The sequence below is a fragment of the Fundulus heteroclitus genome, chromosome 16, assembly GCF_011125445.2.
Source record: "Fundulus heteroclitus isolate FHET01 chromosome 16, MU-UCD_Fhet_4.1, whole genome shotgun sequence".
Classification (NCBI taxonomy): Eukaryota; Metazoa; Chordata; class Actinopteri; order Cyprinodontiformes; family Fundulidae; genus Fundulus; species Fundulus heteroclitus.
The window spans coordinates 7614745-7641763 of record NC_046376.1 but is presented as its reverse complement, the minus strand read 5'-3'; the positions used below and the strand labels follow the sequence as shown (position 1 = coordinate 7641763).

Below are 27019 nucleotides of genomic sequence, written 5' to 3'. Positions count from 1 at the left end.
GAAAAAAAATAAAAAATCTGCTTTTTGAGCCTCGAAAGATGCAACAGCATTTAAACAGGACTTTCAGGACATAAAATGCTAAGATCAGGTGGTTTTTTTTTGCCATAAACCCACAGCAGAGGACCTGCTGCGACGTCCTGCACGCAGGATCCAACGTTCACCAAGATGTCAGCAGAGCGACCTTCAAACAGCCCATTACAGGCTTCTGGGAATCCCACACCTGATGTCTGCAGGACATCTTTCGACAAAACGGAGGTAAGTGTGCACAGAGGGGCCCAGCTGCTCTTACCAGTCTCGTAAAGAGGGGCACTCCCAAATGCCAGAGGTGCTCGTTCAGCAGGCCGCTGTACACCACGTTCCCGAAGACGGCAATGCTTCCTGACTTACACAACGTGTTTCCTGCAGGGACACAGAGAAACACGGCAACACGTCATTGAAACGGACAAGCAGCAGCAAGGGGCGACTGCATGCACTCCAGCGGCGAGACACTCTGCACAGAGGGGGGAGATGGAGGGAAAAAAAACAACACGCAGCAAATTAAATCAAAGGAAATCATTGTGCAGGAAGCGGAATAATAGAGAATGCAACATCGATTGTTATAAGCATTGATTTTAGCTGTTTATTGACCTTATATGTAATGACAAATACACATAGATAGTTTTTCTGAAATCAATGAAAGGTGGCACAGAGAGCGACCGAATTGCGGGCTCAACCCAAATCCTCACGCATCACGACAAATACCATCACATTAAAACATTTCCTCTTTAGTTCAATAACTTTCCTTCATCATTTTGACTCGGGGCTCCTGTGGGAGGCAACACCTCAGAGTTTTGCATCGACGCCGGGCTGAGGGTGAACTTTACAGAGGCAGCCCGAGTTCCTCGGCGAGCTCCAGGACCAGCTGATAAATCTTTCAGTCTGATAAAACCTTGAAACCTCCTGGTTTATACGACAGGCAGAGTCTGGACTCTGAATCAGGGTTTTAGCCCAAAAACAAGTTGTGCTCGAAACGGGCGGTGTTAATATTTATGTAAAAGTTGAACTCGAAGGCTCCTGAACTCTGCACCGCTCACGGAGGCAACAATAAATGATGTTCTGTTTCGACTGTGAACAGCTGCTGCAAAGTGAGAGAACAGTTCTGCAAAACTTTCTGCAGTTTCCAACAGAACTGAGACGCAATATTCAACGTGGTGCTGTGCAAGCTGCAGATTCAGACTCCAGGAACCTAAAATGCCTCCACCTCGCTCCTTAAACGTCACGTTGGGGCACTAAGTCCCCCGTCTGAACCATCCAGAATGAAAACATGGACCTGGTTCTGATTGCAGGACCTGTGTGATCCCAGATTTAATGATTGCTGAGGAAGTAGCAGCCTCACTGTTTTGCACCTTGCAGCAGGTGTGCAGGAAACATGAGAGTTTCATCCATGTTGTGATGTAATAATAAAGCACATTTATGGTTGTTTTTCCACCAAACTCAGTTGTTTAACCCAATATAGTGAACTATATTCTGCCACGCTAGTGTATATTTAACATACAGGAAGTATTTAAATGATAAACAACGAGATGTAGCAGCAGTTTTTTTTTTCATTTTAATTTAAACCTTCAGACATTATTGTTGAAATTCAGGGATGAAACAAACACGACATTTCATTTTAAAGTCACATTTGCTTTGATCAAATAAAATCCTTTATATTCTATAGCTTGTGTCTAGAGGCGTTTTCTTACTCTTTCCCCTCTAAAACCTTATTTTATTATTGATCTGCTCTAACCTAAAGACTGCTCCACAGACTGGAATTACCTGCAGCTTTAGTTTATTTGCCTTCATTTGTAAAAATGTAATTTTAAGTGGAAAAAGCCCAGAAAGTTTTCTCTTTAACAAACAGCTTTAAATGTCTTTGTAATCAGTTTAATTGTGGCTAAATCTGCAGCCTGCAGAGACATAGATGCCTCTATGGGAAACATAAATGTGAGCTGAGGATGAATATTAAATATTTTATGTTTTTTAAGTCAGACTTTAGCAAAAAAAATAAGTGTCATCTTGTTGTTTTATATTTTACTGAATAACTGTGATACTGTACAGTTAAAAACAACCGAAACAAAGAAGTTTGAACCAAAAGCTTTGATTTTATTTAGCATTTTTGAATTGATTTGCCTTTAAACGGGTCTCAGTAAAGTTCATCAGCCACTTCTTTTGCTGCTCAAAGTGTTCCTCCGGCTCCGCTGCACGTCTGCTTACGTTAAAACTGCAGGAGGCAATGAGCTCAGCTTCGTCCTGCTGCTTTAACTTCACATCAACTTTGCATAAAAATCAGTTGTTTCAGAACTTATTCTTGGAAGAAGCAGCTAAAACGCTTTAAAGGTTCAAAGGTTTTGAACATTCTGCTAATAACATTTCAGGATGCCGTTGCTCTCATAACCAGGGGGTCTCCGAGTGTCACACCCCCCCCCCCCCCCAGGTCCTCCTGGGGGTTCCCAGGGTGTCCCCATAGTGCCTGCAGGAAGGTGTGGGTCTCCTGCCGGGTCAGCGCCCAGTAGGACCCTAACCCTGGAAGTTCTCCAAAAGGAGGCGTCCTGGTAAGATATCCAAACCGCCTCGACTAAAGAATAAATCTACACTGCAAAAATGGAACTAGAAATAAGTAAAATGTTCTTAAAATCGGTGTGTTTGTCCTTGATTTGAGCAGGTAAATAAGATGATTTGCCAATGGAATAAGATTTTTGCACTTAAAATAGGAACAATTCATCTCCATCATCTTATTTCAAGTGCAGTTATCTTATTTTAGGGGTAAAAATACTCGCTCCATTGGCAGATAGTCTTATTTACCTGCCCAAATCAAGGATAAATACACTAACTTTAAGAACATTTTACTTATTTTTAGATCCGTTTTTGCAGTGTGTACCTGCTAATTAGTAGCAGGAGAACACAAGCTTTATTGAGGCTTATGAAACATTCAGCCACAGACGTTCCCTCTGGGGTTATGGTCACTGTACACTGCAAAAAGGGAACTAAAGGTAAGTAGAATCTTCTTAAAATTAGTATATTATTCCTTGATTTGAGCAGCTAAATGACACCATTTGCCAATGGAATAAGTATTTTTACCCATAAAATAAGATAATTAGATATCCTGCACTTGAAATAAGATGATGGAGATGAGTTGTCCTTATTTTAAGTGCAAAAATCTTATTCTATTGGCAAATAGTCTTATTTACCTGCTGAAATCAAGTAAAAATGCACAAATTTCAAGAACATTTTACTTACCTTGAGTTATTTTTTTGCAGTGTACATTTGCCTACAAAACTGGAGCCGCATTCAGGTTTTATCCCTGCTGGACTCCTCCAGCGTGTTGAGCATCATTTGCACCATGCAAGCAGAGTTACAGGACTGGGGGGTGGGCACAAATGTCCAAAATGACACAGTTCCCCTTTTCCTGACGGTGTTGGCAGCAGCTTCTTCTTTTCCAAGGACAGAGACGGCAGACACAGAGCAGGCGTAGGGCCGAGCCCGGGCGTCTTATGGAGAAAGCAGCCAAAGCCCCGCTCCATCCTACCGTCCCTTATAAATAAGATTACAAAATCCTTTAAGCCCTCCGCTTGAGTCCGACCATCACCCCTGACCTGGAGGAGGAACTCCCCCTTTTTTCCAGTTAAGAACCATGTTCTCAGACTCAGATTTATCAGAACACCCCAGCAAGGTTTCTGGATTCCCAGACTTCAGATGTTGGCTCGTAAAGCAGAATCCTGACAGAACCGTAGGTCTTTCCCAGCCAGTCTGTCTGCCCGCCCTGCACTAGAAGCTGGGTTTAGTTTTTGTTTTGGTGGCCAACTTTGTAATATTCCTTCGTCGATTTGTCAATAACACAATTCAACCAATCACTGAAGGCAACATGCTAGCTAGAGGGAGTCCGCGTGTCAGACATTCGTAGGGTTAGCTAAGGCAGCGAGGAGCACAGGGAGCAGAACCGAGCAGAGAAACTGAACCAAATGAAAGGAACCTGCGTTTAGTTGCAGGCAGAAGGGAACCCTGCGTTGTTCTGATCCGTGTCGTCCTCAGCTGCTCCTATATGAATGTCTACTTCAGTCAGTGGTCAGCCTGACATCAGCGCCCGCGTTTATGCCCGACTTTTGAGGCATAAAGGACACAATGCTTCTCTCAGCGTTGCCAGATCTGACACTTTCCAGCTTAAATACACTAAAAAATCATTTCTCGCTCATCTAACGTTTCTCTTAGCCATGGAACACTTATAAATTGATCAGTAGACCTGAACCCATGTTTAAAAAGTTGACCAGTTTAATTTAATAGTGACACTTATTTATTTATTTATTTATTGACAATGTAAGGTTTGACAGATTATAAACATTAAAAAAAAATACCTAATAAAATGACAGAAAGATTTACACAATTTGTGTGACAGAGAATGATAATTACAACTATTTTGATATATTTAGCTATAAAGTATTTCTAAAAACCTGCCAAATGTTGTGAAGAGTTTCCCAAATTTTTAAAACCTGCCCATAAGCCGTATTTTTATTTTTTCAGCTCGGTGTGTTCAAAAGAAGCCCAAATGCGTGTAAACTCACCCAATCTGGCAACACTGAAGACATTATTGCTTTTTTCAATTCTCTCTTTTTTTTTTAGATTTTGGGATTTTATTGAGATCATTTTTCTGATCACTCTAAGTAGTTGTGACAGAGCCACTCCTCAGCCACAAGCATATACATTTGAAAAAAAAAAAAAAAATGTGCCCCTCTAAGAAAAATGGAACGCCTCCCTCTAACATTTGTTCACTGCAAAAACGGATCAAAAAATAAGTAAAATGTTCTTACAGTTAGTGTATTTATCCTTGATTTGGGCAGGTAAATAAGATTATCTAACCTGATGCCGCCAGATAGATTTGCTTCGCATATCCATCTGGAAACCTTCCGTTGAAGTAATTTTGGGAAGGGGCGAAAATACTGGTTAGCTGATTGGCCTATGTTGGTGATAGACGGGCCAAATAAACCAATCAGATCAACGAAGCATATGACGTACTCGTCAACATGCTTTGTCGTCGTCGTCGCTCTGTTACGAGCGACGACGAAAACACAACCACAAGCCAAGCTACTCTTGCTGCTGCAGGTAAAGGCTCGTTAGCTCAGCAAAGAAATACTCTGTAATTCCGATAAAACTTGCTCGATAGCCACGCTAACGCTAGTTTCATCGGCTGAAGCCGCCATGTTCTTTAGACTGAACTGACGCGCTTCCCGTTGCGTCACACCGCAACCCGCCTCAAAGCCAACGCTGATTGGACGTTCGTTTGGTGAACGGCTTCAAATTTTCTTTAACGGAGAGTAGCCAGACTGATCTGCGAGTGAAACCTTGAAAGCTCGCGAGATCAGGATGGTCTCACGAGGCTAAAGATTATCTGCCAATTGAATGAGTATTTTAACCCCTAAAATAAGATAGTTAGACATCCTGCACTTGAAATAAGATGATTGAGATGAAATGTTCCTATTTTAACTGCAGAAATCTTATTCCATTGGCAAATCACCTTATTTACTTGCTCAAATCAAGGACAAATACACTAACTGTAAGAACATTTTACTTATTTCTAGTTCCGTTTTTGCAGTGTTTCTGCAGCCGGATCTGCTGCTGCTTAGTCTTTATAAAGCTTTAAAACCTGCAGTCCGAGCAACGACATTAAAGTGATAGACCTCGGTAAAAGTGGCATAAACTTGATCTACAGGTGTCCAAACTTCCTTCACACAGAACTGTCAGATAGCACCAGGCTGAGAGTTTCATCTGGGATTGACTAAACCTTTGGTCGCTTCCCTCTACAAGCAGCACTGAACACAATCTGTGTTGATCTGAGTGAAATACAGCTGAGTGAATGCTTTTTTCTTTTTTAAATCTTTGAATCATTTTGTATATTATTTAAAGTCATGGCAGACATCCAGATCAGAAAGTCATTAGTTTGACAGATCCACAACAGCCTTAACATGTGAAGAGCATCCAGACTCCTTCATAAGTCATGTTCACCGGCACCGAGCCTCACGGTTCGCCGTCACTAAGACACTCTAAATTAGCTCAGCGCCAATGAGGGCCCTTCACAAGCAAACACACAAACACAAACACACACACACACACACACACAGGCGGGCCACGCGAGCCCACCCCTCCAACACTCGTCCCCCAAGAGTGTGATGTAGTGCACGCTGATGTCCCCGTGTATGTGATGAATGCAGCACAGAAAACACAGGTCTCCATTGTAATTTCTGCACAAAGGAATGCAGCAGCAAGGCACACCGGGGGTGGGTGGAGTGGAGCAGTGCTGACAAGAAGCGCATGCATTATTTAAAAACAAAAGTAAAAAATGCCCATTAAAGTGTCAGCGGTGCTTTCGGCAGCGCTGGCTCGGGCGCAGTGTGCGTATTACTGTTATTAATGGGCCAGGCGTGGGGGGCATTGCTTCGGTGTGATTGCTCCACTGCTGTTGCTATCTGCAGTTCAAGCCCCCCTCCCCACTTTTCCCCTTTTTTTTTTTTTTTTGTTCCTTCTGGGTGTGTGTGTGTGTGTGTGTGTGAGCAGGAGAAACAGATAAGGGGCATGATGCAGGCTGAGAAAGAGACACCACAAGACCCTGAGAGCACAGTCAATGAGCTCCTACAGCTCATATCATTTCACATTATTGAATGCGTATTAAGGCAGAGAGGCCTTGTCAGATGAATAGGAGCACCGGCACTTATATCAAATTCTGATCTGCCCTCATGGCCACGTCTAAAAATAAATAAATAAATAAATTTTAAAAAAAATCATGCCGAGAATGTAGTCAGCATATTGAAAATAATTGCACACTGTTTTTCTTTGCAGTTCAACATCGGGGGCTATACATTACAGCGACTGACACAGCAGAATGAGGTCACCGTGCATGTTGTAATTACAGCTGGGTAAACACGCGGCTCTCTGCTGCAACACCCAGAGAGCCCCAAAGAGAAAACAGAGCGCGCGGAGCCGTCACCTTTTGAGCCGCGCCGCCGTAACACCATTGGAAAAATATTTAACACATCACTCGGAATAAGTAAGCTGAGCAAAATGATCGCAGTTTGTTGATCAATTTCGGAGGGCTGTGATGCTCCGAGATCAATCACTGCAGAGGGTGTAACGCAGAGCCTCATCCCTGACCCATTCTTCCTCAACCAGTTTGTTAGGCTGTTATTAATGGTGTTTACATGCAGCGAATAGAGCACATAATCAAATTTGCTAGATTTGCATGTAGAAAATGTCACATAAAAGGGACAGCTTAATTTTCCCCCTCACAAACTCTGCAGAAGTGTGGAGCCGGTGGGGTTTTCACTTATTTATTTATTTACTCTCGGTTATTAAAAATGCATTCAGCTTCTCGTGCTTGTACCACTGGAGGAGCATCTGTATTTTTCTCCCATTTAATAAAATCGAGCGCAAACCGGTGACATGTTGCTTAGTGGTTCACGATAACGCTTCTTTCCACTGTTAATCCTGCCTTTTTTTTTTTTTTTTACAGCCCCTCTCAGCAGTTGGGTGTTCTCTCATCTGCAGACTTGACAGCATTGAGCCCAGCCTCTGATTAATTATTAATTGTGTGATTAAAGTGTGTGTTGCTCTGGTGTGTGTGTGTGTGTGTGTGTGTTTTAAAAGGGAGGGTTGGAGGAATGCAACCTGCAGTGAATACTTTGCATTATCTACAACTCGAGAGTTTTTATTTCATGGCGTTTAACTGGAGGCATCCCCCCCAAATGACCAGCAGTGTAAAACACCTGCTAGAGCAGAACCAGGGAAGGTGAACGTATTGTTTTATTAGGAGAGTGATGTCTACTTGAGTCTGGTTCAATTTTCTTTTGGCTAAAAGTCAAAGCTTTTCTGTTTTAGAAATCTTTTTTCAGTGCAAACATGTATGGGGAGCTTCAAGCCTGCTGCTGCTACCTGTATTTCACGATTTAATCTGTTTATGAATTATTCTCGACGCTTAAACTTCAACATTTAAGGAACTTTTTTTGTTAAGAATGAAACATAAAAGGTAGATGAAATGAGATTTTTTTTTGCAGCTATTTATTATGTCTGCATGACTTATGCAATCAGGAAAATGCATCACATTCAATCCATCAGAGATGCTGCATTGATTGCTGCAAAAGTCTTGATCTTACAGAGTCGGCATCTAAAAAAAACCATGATAAAATATATACTTTTTTTTTTATCTTTTTCTAATAAACAGTGCTGCATCTCCAGAGTTGTCTCCAAAATCATTAATAAAAACACTCCTAGTCTAAAAATAATTTATTCCAATAGAAAATCTGTTCATAGCATGTACAAACTAAAAGATAAACCTGCAACGTAAAAACTTGCTGCATGAAAACAAACCAAATGAATTAATATGAAGATCATTACTTTAATTATTATGTGCAGATTTTGGCAAAACAGTTTCCATTTAGCGGTGGAGAAATACAACCTAAAATCCAGACTTCAGGAAGTCAGGATCCTCAGAGTCCGAGTTGTTTATTTTCCTTGATGAAGTTGGAAAGCGGGATTTTATCAAACATAGAAAAACATGTTAGCATCAGTTTGAATCAACCTTACATGGAGCGCCATACAACCTCTGGTCAGATGTTCCTCTAGTGTCTACATGCTTAAAAATGTTCACTACATCGGCTCGGTTATTGACTTGCGTTGCTGACAGCAGTCAGAGCAGTCACTGAGCACAGCAGTTAGCAAGTCCCACAGGTTTTTCAACTCGCAACTGGAACATGGTTAATCTGGAGGCTACACCAGATCCCTGCTCAAAGATTTAAAACGGTTAAATAAGGCTGTGTTTTTCTGTTGGTTCTTCACATTGTTAACAGATGCATGGACAATTTTCACACACACAGCTTGAACCCAGTCTGGAAGGTGGAGAATATAAATGTTCGGCAAGGTTATGTTCTTTTTCACATTTTTTCTTTTAAAGGGGTAGCATGAATGGAGGAGTTTCAGCAGAAACAAAACCGTTTCTGTCTAAGTCTGTGAACAATGTATTCCAACGCTGTAGCTTATAAACGAGACAGACCATGACTAAATATGGAGATGTCGCTGCATCTCTTTATAACATCTGCTACATCGAATTTATATCTCTGATGATACACCTCACACAACTGCAGCTTTAAGTAAATACGGCCTTAGATGCATCTTTAGCTGTAGCATGCATAATACGATTGCTAGCTACATTTTTGGACAATGTCAAAAGTTTCTGAGGTAGCCCAGACATGCCGTCTATACTGTAGGTGCAATGCAAATGTTGCAGCAATAACCTGGTAATCAGATTTCCTAATCCCATGCTACACTATGCAGACATTCTGTCTGCACTAATCAACGTTCATCCACTTGGGCATGCCAAATGCTTGATACGGTTCATTTTTCATGCATGCACTTTTTTAAAACGTACATTTGAACACAATTAAAATATGAATATGTTTACAAAGACTAGTTATTAAGATGCATGTCAAGAATATGTGATTTAAAAAAAAAGGTTTGATTTCTTTTTTAATGTGTACCATTGAGTGAGTTTGAAGGGATGATTTCTGTTTTAAATTGCAATTGTCAGATATCAGAATAGTTGAATAAATTGTTTGATGTTTGATCAAAATTTAACTCCAGAATAAAGGAAACAACATACCTAAAAGAAATATAAACATGGCATGGTTCAATGCATGGGTATTAAATGAAAGAAGGAAGAAAAAGGGCATATGAAGTGGTGAATTAACCAGGATTCATCCATCTCTGAGAAAACAAGGTTACAAAAATGTAATCTGGTCAGCCAGATTGATAATGTGCAGCACTTTCCATTCTGCACATTATCAATCTGATCACATCGATCTGTTTGGGGAAATGAGGGACATTCAGCAGAACTTTCCGCTGATTGGGCAAAGCAACTCCAAGTTCCCGCCTACCAAAGCTTGGTTTTAGCCAATCACGGTATGAAACGAAAATGTCGTAAGCAGCAGGCGCCACGAGAAACCACAAGTTATGCTGGTCAAGACACTTCTTGCTGTCCAGCCTTAAACCATAATACTGCAACATGATTGGTCGACCCCTTTTGGGTTGCGGCGGGAGCAAAACAACATGGATTGTCATGTTTGGAAACGCACAAATACCGCGAGACTTCAGATTACAGGCAAGGTTAACAAAAATGTACACTATCCTGATTTCTGTGAAAAACAACTTCTGCTGCCAAGTTCCTCGAAGTAATTCTGGTTCAGTTGAAATAAGTTACAGACACAAAAATGCTAAAGGTTGGCATCTTCTTTTGGTAAGGCAGAAATTAAATCAAACTAGCAAAGTAGCTTAAATGTTATGAATTTTACTGGGTGTTATTATAAAAGTTTTTACCCATTTTTAGGATGTAATTTATAATTGTTAAACATTGAAATTTTCATGAAACTGAAATAAAGCTAAAATCCTTCAGGTGACTTGAAAGAAAAATAGATTTGTGTGGAAATACAGTATTTAGAGCAGGAGCAACGAGTGGATGTTTAGAGGGACTCATTACTCAGCAGAAGAGCAGCTGTGGAAACCGGATCTGTCCTTTAGTGTTTAACAGGAGGAAGATTTTATTTAAGGGAAAACAGGAATATTTAGAAATGAAGATAATTTTAGATCATTTAAAACTTTTTTCTAAGATTTATGAAAGGTTAGAAGTCAACATGAACAGAAATAATGGATTTAAGCGGTCCTGGTGAGGTTCTGAAATTCAATGCAACTGGTCATTGAAATGTGTGTGTGTGTGTGTGTGTGTGTGTGTGTGTGTGTGTGTGTGTGTGTGTGTGTGTGTGCGTGTGTGTGTGTGTGTGTGTGTGTGTGTGTGTGTGTTGTTGCCCCCATCTGATGCCCTCCACCCTGCTCTCATGGCTTTGCTGTTGGAGGTTGGTCGCTTTAAGCTTTTCAGCTCCCGAATGCGCAGCTCATTTCTAGCAAAGAGGCACATTGCTGCAATGCAATAAGGGAAAACAACACTTTTAATAATTCAGGCCCTGAGACCGTGAGGGGGGCTGAGGTGGAGGGGGGGCTGAAGTGGTGGTGGTGGTGGTGGGGGGGTGTCTTAAAGTACCGCAGAATGGCTCATTTAGCTCCTGCTACGCATTATTAAAGTTGTATCAAAGTCCCCCACCCCACCCCCCACCACCACTACCCCCCGGGTCTTTCCCAAAGTTTTTTTTTTTTCTTTCATTTTCCTTTCCTCTTTCCCCTAAAGCCTTCGAGGTAACCAATAACAGCTAGCAACATTTATAAACGACAGAGTATCCTGCACCTTAGAGGGGAGGTAAACAATGGTGTAGCTCTTAATCTCTCTTTCTCCCTGTCCTCCCCGCTCACTAGTCCTCCGGTCCGAAATTTGTCAGTGCTTTATCCTGTTTGAGCTGTAATACAGAGCCTCTCGCTGTCCAGATTATTTTCTGCCTGAGCTAAGCCCACAATGCATAAAAAATGTGGGGAATGAACCTTGTATGGAATCAAATTGAGTAATAAAATCGTTCTCACTGTGGCACTGATGGACGCGTGATGGTACCGTTAAGGACGTGTTCAGAGGTACCGTAAATTGCCTCTGAGCTTGATGGCCGTTTCCAGAGCAAAGGAAGTGGATATGAATAAAACACACAGGAAGGAAAACAACTGGAACACGTTAAAATGCAGATGTGTTTTTCTTTTCTCCCAAAGGTGGAAGAGGATGGAGTTAACTCCTTAACTTCCAGATTTAGGTTAATTCAAACTAAAGGCAATTTACAGAAACGGGAAATAAGTTCAATTTGTACAGAACTTCATCTTTACGTCCCCAGGTGTAGCTTTACTGTTAAAATAATCATTTTGATCCTCGCTGACTGTCTGATACCATCATTCTGTTCCTGCCCTTAATAGCTTTATGATGTTTAAACTGAGTAAAATATTCAACAGTGCCACTTTCACTTCTTCATGCCTGAGTCATTCCATCAAAATAAAGTGGAAACACTCCCGATGTTTTGTGCATTTTTTAAAAAAATAAATATTTTTTCCAAAATTTCTGCTTGACATATCCTGAAACTGTAAGAGCTCCGCCTGGCTGCACACCAGAGTTAGAAAGGAATTAAATTCAGCATCATTTACCTAATTTGATGTTCTCACCTCGGGAGGTATGCAGGATTTTTTTTTGTGAACTCCGAGGAAACCGAAGCACTGTTTATTAAATTTTTATTTCTCCACTCATGCAGAGGTCGTCAGCTGTTTCGCTTTGTGGAAACTTGACATTTCAGAATTACTGTGTGAGGTTTTCAGCCGGCAACAACAAATTATAATTACAGTAATTTATGATTACTGCTTACATTGCACAATACAATGAAAAAGGAAAAAAAAGCCTATTAAAATGTCCATTTAGGATATATACACCATAAAACGCTGCAGAGGCCTTAAATCAAAAGGCCACAGAGCTGGAAGAGACAGACGGACGGCAGGAGGTCAAGGCAGGGAGGCAGACAGACGAGGACTTCACTCTTAATTCAGTTTATGGCTTAAAGACTTTTTACAAGAACTAACCGTTTGGTGTATATAGTTATTATTGGACCACAGTAACTATAGCTTGTATGAATCTGTAAGAATTATAAACAACAACAACAAACATTAATAGTAACGCTTTTGGACATGAAGTCTTGATTCAGCGTGATGTCCGACAGCTAAAACAGGCAGCGTTGGTAAATTTAAATACTGTTGAAATATTGAAATCGATTATAAAAATACAACATAAGAACTTCAGTTATTTCAGTAATTCAATTCAAAATCTAAAACCCTTTTTTACATCTACAAGTATTCCTGAGGCATGTGCTCCCATGTGAGACAGCTAACATTTCTGGCAGCTAGCATCTAGCTGACAACGCAGTCAACGTGCTGCAGGGTGTCCTAACGCTGTGGTCAACATCTGAGTTAAAAACCCAAGAATACGGCAGTTGTTTACCATGGAAAACTGAACGAGGGCTGGTGGAAAGACAGTATGGCGTTACACTACAATATTGGAGTATTGCAGGAGTAACACTGGTAAATATTATGGAATTTAATAGTCATCGTGTCTATAGAATATTATTAGTTCTGTTACTGCTATCATTGCTGCTGCTGCTATAACTTCTTTTATTCTGCTGATAATATTACTACTACTATTGATGCTGATATTATTAATACAACTGTTATTGTCACAGCTGCTATTACTGTTCTTTTTCTTGATAATGTTTTGTCACTTTGTAGATTGAGCTATGTAACGGCTGAACTTCCCTCTTGGGAAGAATATATAAAGAATATATCATCTTGTTAAGCTATTTTGATTCTCTACATCTGAAGCAAGGCTCCACTTTGTTTAAATTTTTTTAAAATAATCTATTTGCCGTTATATTCCAATGAAATTCATCCTCCGTATTTAACCGATTTCTCAGGCAGCAGTGGGCTGCCATTGGGTGGCCCCTGAGGGGCATTCTGGGGTTAAGGCTCTTGCTCAGGGACCCAGAGTGTTGGATTCGAACCAAGAACCTTGCAGCAATTCAAAGAGCTACATTTATTTGGAAATGAGTTCCATCGTAGCAAAGAGTAAGAAGATGAAATAAGGTTATTATTCCAGAGCTGATCCATCTTTTTATAAATGTTGAAGTTCTGTTGTTGCCTTGGTTTTGTCCTAAATTATTGACAGTAAAAAGCTAAAGTACTTCAGAGGTTTTAGACATAGTGTTTGCAAAATGTTTGGTCTCTTTGAACACGCCTCCAGCTACTGGAAAATGCAGTTCTTTCCACTGACAGAGTAAGAGTTTGAGCTAAGAAAACAGCAGTTTGTCAATGTTTAACTCTGTAGAAACAAAACGAACTGGTGCTAAGCAAGTACTTGGTGTGGAAGAAAAACAAAATGTGATCTGAGATTCTAATATTAGGGGTGATTGATGGCTGATTGATGGATTCAACAAAGCTGCAAACTGCTTGACACTGAAATAAGGAGAACAAACTTGGATAATCTAAACAGCAAAAATAATCTTAAAAGATGTATTAAAACAAATAATTGTATTTTAGGAAAACCAAATTATGTGTTAAAAGCTCATCCTTCGCAGGTACTGGATGAAACTGAGCTTCAAAACAAAAACAAAAGAAAAAATTGGTTAAAAACAGAGCGGCAAAGTAAAAAACAAAACTAAAGCAAAAGTGATGAGTTAAAACGGTTAATGGAACAGCTAGGTAATTAAAATGACACTGTTAAATTTTCTGCTCAAGCTTGTTGTAAAATGTTGGATTTTAAATAGGTTTAGATTGTGGCAGCAGCTCTAAGTTAGTTGGCTCCCTGATTTTCTTTTTTTTTTCTCGGATGCTGTTGCAGGAAGAATACTCACTACTCATAGATACTCCACAAAACCCACAAAAACATATCATTCTTTAAGTTAGAAAAGCAAATGGACATTTAATTTTAAAATAAACACATTCAGTTTAGCGTTGCATCTGTCCTGCACATATAAAGCTGTTTGTGGCCTCCGGTTGCATAAATTGTTATATTTTAACTATGGGATATTTCTAGGGGAATGTAGGACTTAGATCCGTGCTCAGATTTTTTGGTTTCCTTTTGCTTTTCACCAATCAGAGAAGTTCAAAGTCTGAGTAGAACTTTTATGAATTAGTCTACCTGAGGCATGAGCTTCAAAGGTTATAGAGTTTGGTGGAAGCATGACTACATAACTAGTATGAAAGTCTCTGAATTTTATTCTGTGATGAAGTCACAGGTGGGGGAAGCTTCAGATAACTTTATGAGCTAAGAAAAAGCATAAACTCCAGAAAAAATAGATATAAAGGTGAAAAGGTGGCAAAACTAGGAGCAAATGCAAACTTGTGGGCCTTTCAGCAGCTCATATGGCTCTCCATCTCAGAGAGAGAGAAAAAAACATTTCACATGTGTATATGCACAAGCCTTCTTACCCAAAATGGATTTGATTCTGGAAGATCCAATAACGTCCATAAAGACCCAGCTGACACAAAAAACACAGAGGCTTCAGATTACACAACACAGGGGAAGAGAGATGTAAGGATGCCATCAGTGTTGGTGTCATGATATTTGCACGCTGCAAGCTTTACATAACATGACCATTAATGTTTTAGAAGTGAGAGATCTGAAAGGATGATTTACTGGGGCTAAAGTTGAAGCCGTTTTTCACAACAACAATAAAAAAAAAACGTCGGTTGTGGTCGAAGCAGAAAGTTGGTGGTCCCCAAATCCCAAAGGTTGAGGGCTCACATTCCTAAGCCTGCCAGGAAAAACGTACTCTAGGGCGTTGGAAAGAGGCCAACGCCTGTCTGTTGCAGTCTAGTTAAAGGCCGAATTCCATATAACCATTTCCTTGTCTCCTATTCTCAGCACTTAAGCCCATATTTCTAAAGGGTAGGGTGTTTCAGTTGTTTCTTTGATGTAGGGGAAAGGGCAGCAGGAAGGCTTTATAGCCCCCACAGCAGGTTTTTCATGATAAACACAGATGAGGGAACCAGTTAATACCCAGATTTCCCCATAGTGGGACAATAAAGGAGTTTCTTATTTCATGTTGCGGCTGTGAACTTAGTTCAGACTGTTCAGCTGTGAAATCTTGACGTGAATTCATTCTTCTGACATAGCTGTACTTAATTTAGCTCTGGTTCCTGTCATGAGTACCCAGGCACAATGCCTGGGTATCTACTGGACTAGCACTACATCAAACTGGCTGGATTCCTGACACTTAGAATACAAAAGACAAACATATTGCATAATACTGCACATATAATAACCACAGTACATACTGTGATATGCTGTTCAGCCTTAGAGGTGGGTAGATGAGGTCTGTCAGATAGAGCTTCAACTTCGTTCCCATCAAAAGGAGCTAACTGAGGTGGTTTGGGCATTAGCCCTATTAGGGCCACTCTTTGGAGGTTTTCTGGAAATGTCCCGCTGGAAAGGAGACCCTGAGAAGACCCAGACCCGGCGGGTTGGACTGCATTTCTCTTCTGGCTTGAGATGCCTTTGGATCCCCCAGAACAAGCTGGAGAGTCCTGGTGTGGGTCCTGGATCTGTCTCCTGGACCTGATGCTGGATGAGTGGATGGATGTATGGATGCTTCATTTAGTGGAGTTAAAAAAAAAAAAGCAAAAAGTAAAATGTTGCACTAAAATAAAACACGGGAATGCACTGAAGAATCTGGTTACGAGGCTGACCTACATTTTACAACCTTGTCATACATTAATGGCCTGAAAAGCAATTTTGGGGTATTTTCCTCCCCAGACACCTTTGATATTTTGGAAGGCACTTTTTAAACTCAACACAATCTGACAGCTCCTGCTTCAGTAAGTTCAACCACCAAAGTACTTCAGCGCACCTCTATAAAACACAATTTGATGAGGTTCCTTGAACATCAAAGACAAACCGGTGCAGCCAGCAAGCCAGCCACCCTGAACGTCAGAAAAACCAGTCAGTCAGCTGCTTTGTCTCCCGCTGAGCGCCAGACTGACGTTCTGCAGCCATCTAAGCTGACTAAACACAGAGCCCTCTTTCTTCAAAGCTATGCAAATTAGCCACGTTGCTAAGTGGATTCCTCTCCTCCTTTTTTTATTTATTTTTTGTTGGAGAGCCAGAGGCCCGATTAGGCCTAATTTCTATCTACAGAATGTATACACACTTTCATACAGTAAAGCGCTGTGCTGCATTTCTGCCTACGGGGGATTCTTGGTGGTCTTCTCATAACACAGGCCTGCTTAAATAGATTGGCTGTTGAATTTAACATGAAAATAATATACTTTTTTTCAACTGTAATGGAATTAAAAGAGGCTAAAAATAGAGGTGGGAGGAAGCTAATAACGATCAAACCCTAGCTCAGACACAAAGAGGCTGTAATCTTTGGCTGCGGAGAACATGACTGTGCTTTGATTGTATTACATGCTCTACACGGCTGAAATTGTGGCGGGATCGCTTTTTTCATTGTTTGGAGTCTAATGAAGGGCAAGTTGGATGCTGCACACCAGATAATATTCACAACACAAGCAGTGTGCCGGCTACAAGATGGATGAGCAACTCTGATGTTAGAATATCAGAACAAAACCCTTTTTTTCAAATTCACAACTCCATCTGCTGAAAAAAAAAAAACTTTAAATCGCTCTTTATTTGAAATTAATAACAACAACATTTAAATAAGAGACACAAACGCATATGTCTGCAGATTTGATGTCTGACTATAATTGGGCCTGTTTGGGTCAGGAATCACTCCAACATGTTGTCTTTTGCTTCTAATGCATATTGTTCCTGGCATTTTTGTTGTTTGTTCTTGACTATTAGATCATTTATGCATATAACCGGCTGTAGTTTTGGGGAATAAATGCTGATGGAGCTGCTGCAGAGCATCTTAGCTAGGACGATGTTACGTAAGGGATTTAAAATTTTAACCGTTTTAGGTTTTTTCAGTCAAATAAAGAGAGGAAAAAAATTTCTGAGATTTTCTGCAGAGTAAGAAAAGTGGCTAGTCCTGTATCAATGTGCCATATCTTTAGTTTTGTTTCATGAAAAGATATAATAAAACATTTACTCACTTTTATCAGATACTGGAAGCTGAAGAATGTTAATTTCTTATATTTTTGCACATTTATTTAATAAACCGTTAATGTTTTAACTGTTTTTATTGTTGTGACTTCTTATTTTTGAAATGGATACTAAAGTTTTACATTTCTTTTGGCTGATTAAGAACTGAAAATAATATCAAACGAGTTTGTCAAAATTCCTAATTTTAATTTATTATATATATTATTATATATATTATAATAAAAACAAATATAAATATTTGTTCTTTACGCCTAACCGTAGTAAAAGGCTTCATAAATGGGAACACTACATAAATGGGAACACTGCAAACTGACAATTTTCTACTCAATGGTTGAGAGCTGTCCGTGGTGCTGAATCAAAAAAGGAAGTTTAGAGCAAAGAGAGCTCAAATTCTGACTTTTCTAAACTCCACACTGAGGTGCAAGTGTATTTGAAAACCAATTTAACTTAAGCGGCAGAAAAAGGTCACATTCATTCCTATTTAACATGAAATATTACTGAACTGGAGAATCATCAGTGTACCAGGCTTTTAGAGAAATGTGTCAACAGAACTGAACAGGGTGAAGAGGTAACGGTTAAGATAGCTGGAAGCGATGCTCTGACCCCCTTTTTTCTAATGAGGAGCAGACGAGATGAAAGGAACAGTGGAGGAGGAGGAGGAGGTAGATTTATTTTGGACTCGTCGTTATCATTATAATAATTATTGTTATTGGTGGAAGAAAAAAACGTGTTGTTTTTGGAGTCCTGCTAAAAACAGAAAGCCTATTTGCCGGAGCCATTTCCATCCTTTCTTATCATTATCTCTTCATTATCATTATCACCGTTATGATTGGTCACAGCGTTTTATCTTAATTGTCCTCGGCATCGTCGCAACACACTGGAGCTAATGACAACCTCGAGACGCAACGGAAAAGGAGGGCTTGTTAATGCAGGAATAAATAATGCAGCTATGAAGAAAAACAGCCTGAACTGCCCATCTGGCTTGAAATGTTCTGGAGACACAAGCGAGAGGATAGAAACCAAAAGCTGTTTTGATGTCTCAGTCTGGATGCGCGTTGCCAACAAGCCGGGGCCTCGGGATTCCATCAGATTATTGATTGTACCAACACTCGAGTCCTGCTTTACCACCCTTATAAACAAGCTCTCTGTCAAGCAGACTATAGGGCAACAAATGATTTTATTTCATAGATTTCTGGATTTGACTGATGAATTATTCACTGATGTTCTACCCTTGGTGCAGAGGAGAAGGCGGGGGGGAGGAGGGGAGGTGCTGGAAAGGAAAAGACAAAGAAATGTTGAAATGTATAACATGCAAGGCCGTGTGCATGAACATTTTATCTTTCAAAAGATTTGCTTCTGTTCTGTTCTTTCCCCCTATCGCACATGGGCTCGGCTTTGTCAACATCAGCTGACTGAGAACTCCCAGGGGCCGACAAATCTCCTGTAATCCGCCAGACCTCCCCTCCGTGTCTGCCGTTTACCTGGATCCTTCTAAGTGTTATTGAGTCGGCATAAACCGTTATCAGCTTGGATCTGGTCCAGCACCTGTGAAACGCGCCGCATGCTTGTTTTGTTTCTTTAATTTGCAGACTTTTAGCGCCACACACTCCTGGCCCAGATGTTCTGGATAATGTGACAGTAAAACTGCAAAGAAAAATGGTTATAGGCGATAAAAAAAAAACTGTTTATATTCTGCGATGTTTTCTCCGTTGCAAGATGTTTTACTGTGGAGGTCAATAACTGCTCGCTCATTTGTTTGAAGGCAAAGCGATGTCTGGTTGTGATGTTTGTTTTCGTTGGAGTCGTGGGGAACACGATGCGCACGCTTTTTACATTTCAAGGTTTCATGAGCCAGGACATAAAAAAATAATCAGCTCTTTACCAGGTTAGAAAATTATTTAACTGTAAGCGCATAAAAACATAAAAGCTGCACCTACTTGACCCACCTTTCACAGGAATAATGCCCAGCAGTGGTTTTCTTTCTGTCCCACTCCTCATTCTAATGTTGCTTCAGTTCATTGATGTTTCAACATATTTCTTTTTGCCCAGCTCTCTGAAGGTCCCCCCCACAGCATTAGTCTGAGTCTGGGCCATTGCAACACCTTCAATCTTTTCTTTTTCGGCCATTTTGTTGCAGTTTAGCTGCAGTGTTTGGGATCATCGTCCCATTGATGACCCAGTTTCAGCTGTTCAAGGTATCCAGGTCCCAAATCATCGAGCATCTCCCACCATGGTGACAACTGGTAAAAGGTATTTTGTGCCAACATGCTGGGGTTTTCTCCAAACATGGCTCTGCACGTTAAAGCTGAACATTTCTGCGTTGGCCTAAAGCAAACTTCTCGTGGCCAGGGACCCCTTCTCGTGAAATTTTTCCAAGAACCCTTTTAGATTCCTCATGCTGATATTTTTAAACAATCTTTTGTACTGTTAAATACATTAGGAATTATGTATGTTTTTAAAAGTATATACTACAAATACACCTAATATTAGAGATTTGGTGGAGATTAGATCCTCATTCTCAATGTAACTGTGGTCATACTTCCTAAGTTTAGCAGATTTGGCTTTTACCTTACTTAATGAAGTGGACGGAGTTAAATATTTGTCCATTGTGTTACTCAGCTCAACCCCGACGCATCCTCAGCAGCTCCTCCTCAGGCCCCACAACATGCGTTTCACAGATCCCCAACCCGTGGTTCGCAGACCCCCGGGGGTCCAAGGACCCCAATTTGAGGGCCGCTGGTCTAAAGAACATTGCTCCGGACTTCTCTTCCCTTCCAAACAACTCTTACTTTTTCAGCCTTTTAAAAAAAAAAAAAAAAAAACCCGTCTCCTGTCATGAATTTAAAGCTCTTAACACGCTAACTGAGGCATGTAGGGTCTGTGATGAAGCTCTTGGCATATTTCTCCTTGTGGTAAATTTTTCCAGGGTTGTCCACCCGTCATGAATCTGTCTCCCTGTAGATTTATGGACTTCAAATAGTTTGTAAAGCCTTCCCAGGTTACAGCTTCTATCTTGGCTAAACACACCTATCCGAGAGCAGTAAAGTGAGAAAACCCCCCGTTTTCGTCCAAGCACTCAGACTGATGATGATCTGTTAATCAATACATTTGATCTGCAGCTTTCCACCTTAAATCCTACGTACGCAGCCAGGGTGTACTTAGTTTTGCCAAGCAGCGTTTCTCTTTTGGGTTTGTCCCTGGATCTAAAACAGGGTGTACTTTCTTTCTTCCATGACTGCATTATCTCAGGAGGCCCCAGATCGCATCATTAATCCTGCGCTGGGGAAACCCTGGTATGTGCCCCCCCCCCCCTCATACTGGTGGGTGTGGAATTGAGCGCGGCGTATAAAATATCAAAGCAAATCGATCGGTGACCTCATAGCGTTGCCCTGTTTAATAGTCGGGCAGGGTTAAAGGCAGTCAGGAGCCGAAAACAAACACAGCACAACAGCGGTTTGCTGATTTCCCAGCCTCTGATGATCAGAGGATGTAACTGTGTGGCTTCTCTCCGTCAGCAGCAGCAGCAGCAGCAGCTGGAGCCGCGCTGAAATTAGCTTTAATGCCATTCTCTCTTGTGTGAAAGAGTGGGGCTGAATAATGTAGCAGTGGTAGCTCGCTTCCTAAAAAAAAAAATAATATAAAAAAACAAAAAAAAAACATCTCCAGAATCACAGGGGATGATGACTGTTGCATTGCACTTGGCATTTGTGTTGTATCAAGTATCGGACCGAGTCGCTCTCAATTGCACCCCAGAGGCTGGAGCTTGCTAACTGAAGAGAAACCAGGTCAACTGATAGGGGAATTGTGTTGTTATCTTTATATGTGTGCGCTGCAGATCCAGCGGCACAGCTCCTACTCACAGCTTGCAACATTTTACAAAGCAATCAGGGCCTGTTATCGATGCGCGGGCAGCAGGGCTAAACTACTGTAATCCACTCCATGTTTACTAATGAATCGCCATTTAGGGACGCAGCTCCGTTCCCAATCAGGCCGAGGGTGAGGCTAATACTTGAGTGGCAGCTTCCCAGGCTTGATATCCCATCATGATGAGGTGGGTGAGGGGGAGTCGGAGGGGAGTTGGAGGGGGGGGCGCCGGCTGGTCAGCTTGCTGGCAATGCAGAGTCTGTTTGTTGTGCATCCATCAACCCCGGTGTCCTGCCCAGGAGCCGATCGATAGCCAACACAAAAGCTCATTGATGACAGACAGCTCTTGACAAACATATGGCATTTTTTCTGTCTAGTATAGCAATAATCTCCAAGGTCACTGCGAGTCGTTCCGCGGCAGCCGGCATCCGAGGCGCCCGTGCCGATTCTTCTTCTGTGTCTTCTTCACGCGCGGGAACAAAAGCTCTGATGCATTTTAAGTCGGCGCTGAAAGCTGTTGGCACATCGTTAGGCAGCTGTACACAAGACGAATGAAAGCACACACACTTGACAAGCGGTGAAGCCGTCGTGACATGTCACTGACAAACAACCCCCCCCACCCTCAACCCCACCCCAAGGACACACAACTAACAAGACACTAAGTAAGACAGCAGAAGGACAAATTACTGGACAGTGTTGGTCAGAATCGGTACAAATAAAAACACTGACTTTATGAAAAATTAAATGTTTATCCCTTGGAAAAAAAAAAAAAGTTAGTTTGTATGACAGCTGAGCGCACACACAGAAACCACAGGTGTGTCAGGGCTTGGTGCTATAATAGGAGGGCCAGGCTCCCCCCGCAGGCCATCCTGCCAGCTGGCCGGAGTGAGCGTGAGTGATGCCCGAGTGAGGCAGCCCCATTAGGGAAGTGCTGGTGGTGAGTGCAGGATAGCTCAGGTAATTAAAGCCAAACCGATGCAGGCAGGCGAGGCGGGGGCTCCCGGATTTATGTGGCTGAGTAATGCACATGCAGAAGTGAGCTCGCCATGCAAAGGCCTGCCTTCCTGCCTCACAAACAGTCTCAGGAGGCATTAGCTTCCTCACCACTCTGATGCAGCCTATTACTCGCGCTCTCTCCATCGTGTTCCTCGTTGCTTCAGTGTTTGAGTCAGTTGGGGAAAAAAAAAAAAACCTCAAGATTCTTGACAGTTAAGACTAGATTTAGATCCTCTTGGCCCTTTGATATCGCTGGAGCGCCGCCGCATCCACAAATATCCACAAATGTTAGGTTTACAGCACAAAAACCCAAAATAGTTTAACACAATAGTCAAATTAATCAATGGCAAGAAAAAAATTAAAAAGTTGTTACATTATATTTTGCACTTCTGATTTTGCTTGTATTTAAAAGGTGTTTAATGTTCTGGTTTTTTTTTAGGCATTCATATTCACCCTCATTGCTCTTTTTAAATTTAAGAAAGCAAACTTTTATATAGCCCTTTCCTTTTAGTTTGATTGTTAAAAACCAGAAGCAACATGGAGAGGAATAGGAATCATAATCGAATCATAAAATCTTTTACTAGTCTTTAATGTGACAGGTCACCACATAGTGGCACTAAAATCTGAAATAAAAAGTGGATGAAACAAGGGTTTTAATCTTAAATATCTGATGTAAATTAATTACGCCCCCCTTTACTCTGATGTCCCTAAATAAATCCTTCATTAACCACCTAATCAGAAAACAGGGGCCAGCTGTGTGTAATTACATGCTGGTCTAAATACAGCTGTTCTGTTTCTGACATCAGAGGTTCGCTGCAAAACAGAACAACCAGCAACATGGAGACCAAGGAACCCAGCAGACGGGTTAGGGAGAAAGTTATGGTCCAGCTGAAAGCAGCTTCTACAACATCCTAAGCTTTGAACATCTACCAGAGCTCTGATGAATCCATCATGTGGACCTGGAGAGAGGATGGACCTCCTGCAGACCAACCAGGACATGGACGTCCACCTGGACTGACCAGGAGAGCGTTAACCAGAGAAGCAGGAGGACCATGGTGGCTCTGGAGGAGCTGCAGAGACCTTAAGCTTTGGTGGGAGAATCTGTTGGGTGGATCATCCGTTGTTCCCTCTGTCCTACATGGAAGAATGCGTACCAAACACGCTGAATACGCTGACCAGACCTCCACTGTGAAGCAGGGTGGCAGCAGCTTCATGCCGTGGAAATGCTTGTCCTAAAAAGCCGAAGGGAGGCTGGTTCAGAGTCAAAGGGAAGATGCACGAAGATGCAAATCTAGGACAACCCTGAAGAAAACCTGCTGGAAGCTGCAAATGTCACCTTCCAGCAGGACCACGACCATAAAGACACGGCCACTAACTCTGCTTTACTTCACAACTTACTGATATGCTGCAGCGGCCCAAACCGCGTATAGTTTTATTTTCTTCCCACAATTCCTTCTACTTGTAAAATTGAAATCTGAATAAAAATGTCAAAGAAGGAGGTTGTAATGTAACAAACACACACACACACATATATGTATATGTATATACATATTCTTCTCTCTCTTCTGTTGTTTCCAACTATCCTTCTGGAAAGTGAAGTAATAAATCCTAAATTCTGGTTTCGACCAGTTAATAAAAGTTGTAAAAATGCTGTAAAGCCAAACCTAGGAGCTCAGAGTGATTTTCTAATGTTACCGACCATATTTGAGTGTGTTTTTTGATTTTCTTGACCTTCTGAGGCACGTTCTAATCCAAACATCCATAACCATCACGAAGATAGATGTCTGTTGTTATGTTTTGCTTGATGCCTGAAAATATATCATTATACGGTTTGTTGTTACTGTGTGTTCAGCCTCCATTTTGCGTTGTGGCCCAACGAGCTGGGTCGTCCCAACGTGCTGCAAATTATTACACATTCTGGCGGTGACTGAACTCCCGCTGACAGCACTCATTTGTCCTCATCTCTTCGCTGAACTTCTTGAGTTTCAAGCTCGATCTTTGCTCTCTATTATTGCAACAAAATTCAAAGTGCAGCCAGTTTAAGAGCAGCTATAATGTCAGCTGCACCTTGTCACATTTTCCTGACACCCGTTAACATGATGGGGGAACATTTTGGAGAAATGTAACAGCATGTTAGAGTGCTAGATACAGTTCTGAAGTCGACGCTGTCGAGAAACTGTCAGAACGTAAACCTCAAAGATGAAGCTCTCAGAGGAAAGAAACCACACTCTGCGTTGAGGTTTTTTGGTCGATCACACCTGTCAGCCCGTAAATCAGTTACTTATGCGCGTCCTTGTTGGCTGACTGGCGATGCGAACGGCTGCGTGCTACCTGCTGGAGCGCATCGGCTCATCTCTGACCAGAACTTAACCCGGCCGCGCTAATCAGATATTCTGCAGAACGGATGCTCGAGCAGAGCGCCGAGATCAGGGGCGCATGTAAGATAGCGCACAGTAAATCCAGCCCTCCTGTCAGATCACATTTCATTCCCATCTTTACAGATGGAAGGATAACCGTAGACGCGTAGACGTATCAGATGGACAATGCTCAGATTGTCAAACAGGAAAACAGATCAGCGAGAAAGAATGAGAGACAGTCAGGCGAGTCCTCCAGAGGAAAAGCCAACGGGAATGGAAAAAAAAAAAAAAAAAAAAAAAAGGCCAGATGGGCAGACAAGCATAAAGCAAATCACGGAGAAGCTCTTCAATACCGGAGCAGGATGGAGAATGGCAGCTCAGGTTGGGAAGAGTTAGCCGCAATGTGCATCAGCTAGCATTATCAATGCTGACAGGGAGACAACCCGTTTATAGGGAAAAGGGGAAAAGAAAAAAAAAAAAACATCAAGGAAACCCTGCTCTTGTCTATCCCCAATTGAATTACTGCTGCGATCTAAAGAGGGGAGGGGTGAGGTGGGCCGGTATAATATCCTTTGACGAGAAGGGCCGCTCCAAATGCGCACAGAAAATGTATATCCGTACAGTGCGTCCCCCAGGGCTCACATCTCACAACTTTGCCCATCTATTTTTATTTGTTCCCCGTGCTTCTTGTAAAGCAGTGCTGCAGCCCACAAAATGGAGAAAGAGGAGGGAAGGGGAGAAGAAGAAAGGAGGGGGGGGGGGGAAGCACTGCTGGGAGGGAGCGGGCGTAGATCGCATGACCCCTGCAATGCAACTGGAATACTAATGTGACACAAAGTTTCCAGGCAAAAAGATCCAGAGGAACAAAGTGCATAGGGGAGTGTGGTACAAACACACACACATAAAACACTTGTGCACCAGATCCACCACAGCCCCCCCCCCCCCCACCCACCACCCCCAACTCATGGAGGCTGGAAAGAAGAGTGAAATCTCACAGGGACTTGCATTTCCCTCAAATGAGTCACTCTGGATGGTTGTCAGGATGACAGGAGTTTGAACAGAACTTTTGGGTCGGTTCCATCCAGTTTAGCCGAGCATACGGTCCGGTCGCTAATTTTTTTAAAAATGCTCGCGCCGAGCCAAAGTAGCGCGGTGGAAACTCCTCCAACTTTCCAACCTCGTTTAATGACTGATTTAAATATAAATTGCTTCTTTATTTGGACAGTTTCAGCAATTATTTCTTACTATTATTCAGCACAAACAGACCCCCCCCCCCTTCCAACACCAACCCCCCGAACAAAGTCATAAGGGACAAAAAACCGTAAGTTAAACCATATTAATCATCCGCTTTATTTAGGGTTTACACAGAGTGGGAGGAATTTAACCTCAGGGAGTGTTTGAAGGAAATAAGGATGCAGGAAACTGGGTGTGGCACCGTGTGGAGCAACAAAACTAACCCCCTGTCTCTGCGTTTTGGCTAGAAGCCGCGATATTACAGACACTTTCAGTGTTGGGGTACTTCATAACGATGTTTTTCATTTTCCCAGTTACACGTTGCATTACTCACCAGGATACACTGGAATGCACAAAAATCAGAGGTAATAAGAAGCAAAGTTTCTTCAAAATATGTCTATAGTGGTATTACACCTTTAATGGCTCTGCATTAAAGGTGTAATACCACAAAACACAGTTTGTTTCCTCAGATTAGGAGCCAGGAAACAGTTTAATTTAATATATCACTGGCATAAAGTGGTATATGTTTAGGGCTGTTACATAAATAAAAGAGGTTATAAATCAGGTTTTTATGTTTTTGCAATAATCTATGTTAAACTGTTAAATAAAGTGCCGTGTTCCCCATTTTTTTCTACATTTTATAATCAGATTAGAAATATCAAAAATATGCATTTTATTCTTACTGTGTGTTTAAAGTTTTTTAAAGGAAATACAGACTATGCATTGACTTGCACACATGTACAATGTCAGTAAAAGGCTTTGAATCAGACTGAACTGAGGGTGTCTGGACTTAGGCGCATTTTTAACCTATCCTTAGAAGGATTGATACGACTGTGAACTTCAAGTAAAAAATAATTCATCCAAAGATGTCTTTAACAACCATAGTCACATAATTGTAATTTTCATGCTTTTTGATTTTCAACAAGCTTCAAAGAAGTAACTCTGCAGTTGAAACCTAACGACGACTATGACCAAACACAAAAAACAAAGA

At 41.5% G+C, this 27019-nt stretch overlaps 1 protein-coding gene across 6 annotated transcripts in view; it reads right to left on the bottom strand.

Moving 5' to 3' along the window:
* The window catches only part of rbfox1 (RNA binding fox-1 homolog 1), a 301331-nt gene that overhangs the window by 167127 nt on the left and 107185 nt on the right, over positions 1 to 27019 (bottom strand). For all 6 annotated transcript variants that reach the window (XM_036147728.1, XM_036147725.1, XM_036147729.1 and 3 more), the window contains exon 2: positions 290 to 399. In XM_036147728.1, coding sequence (XP_036003621.1) covers positions 290 to 399 — 110 coding nt within the window. The remainder of the gene's footprint in view (positions 1 to 289; positions 400 to 27019) is intronic.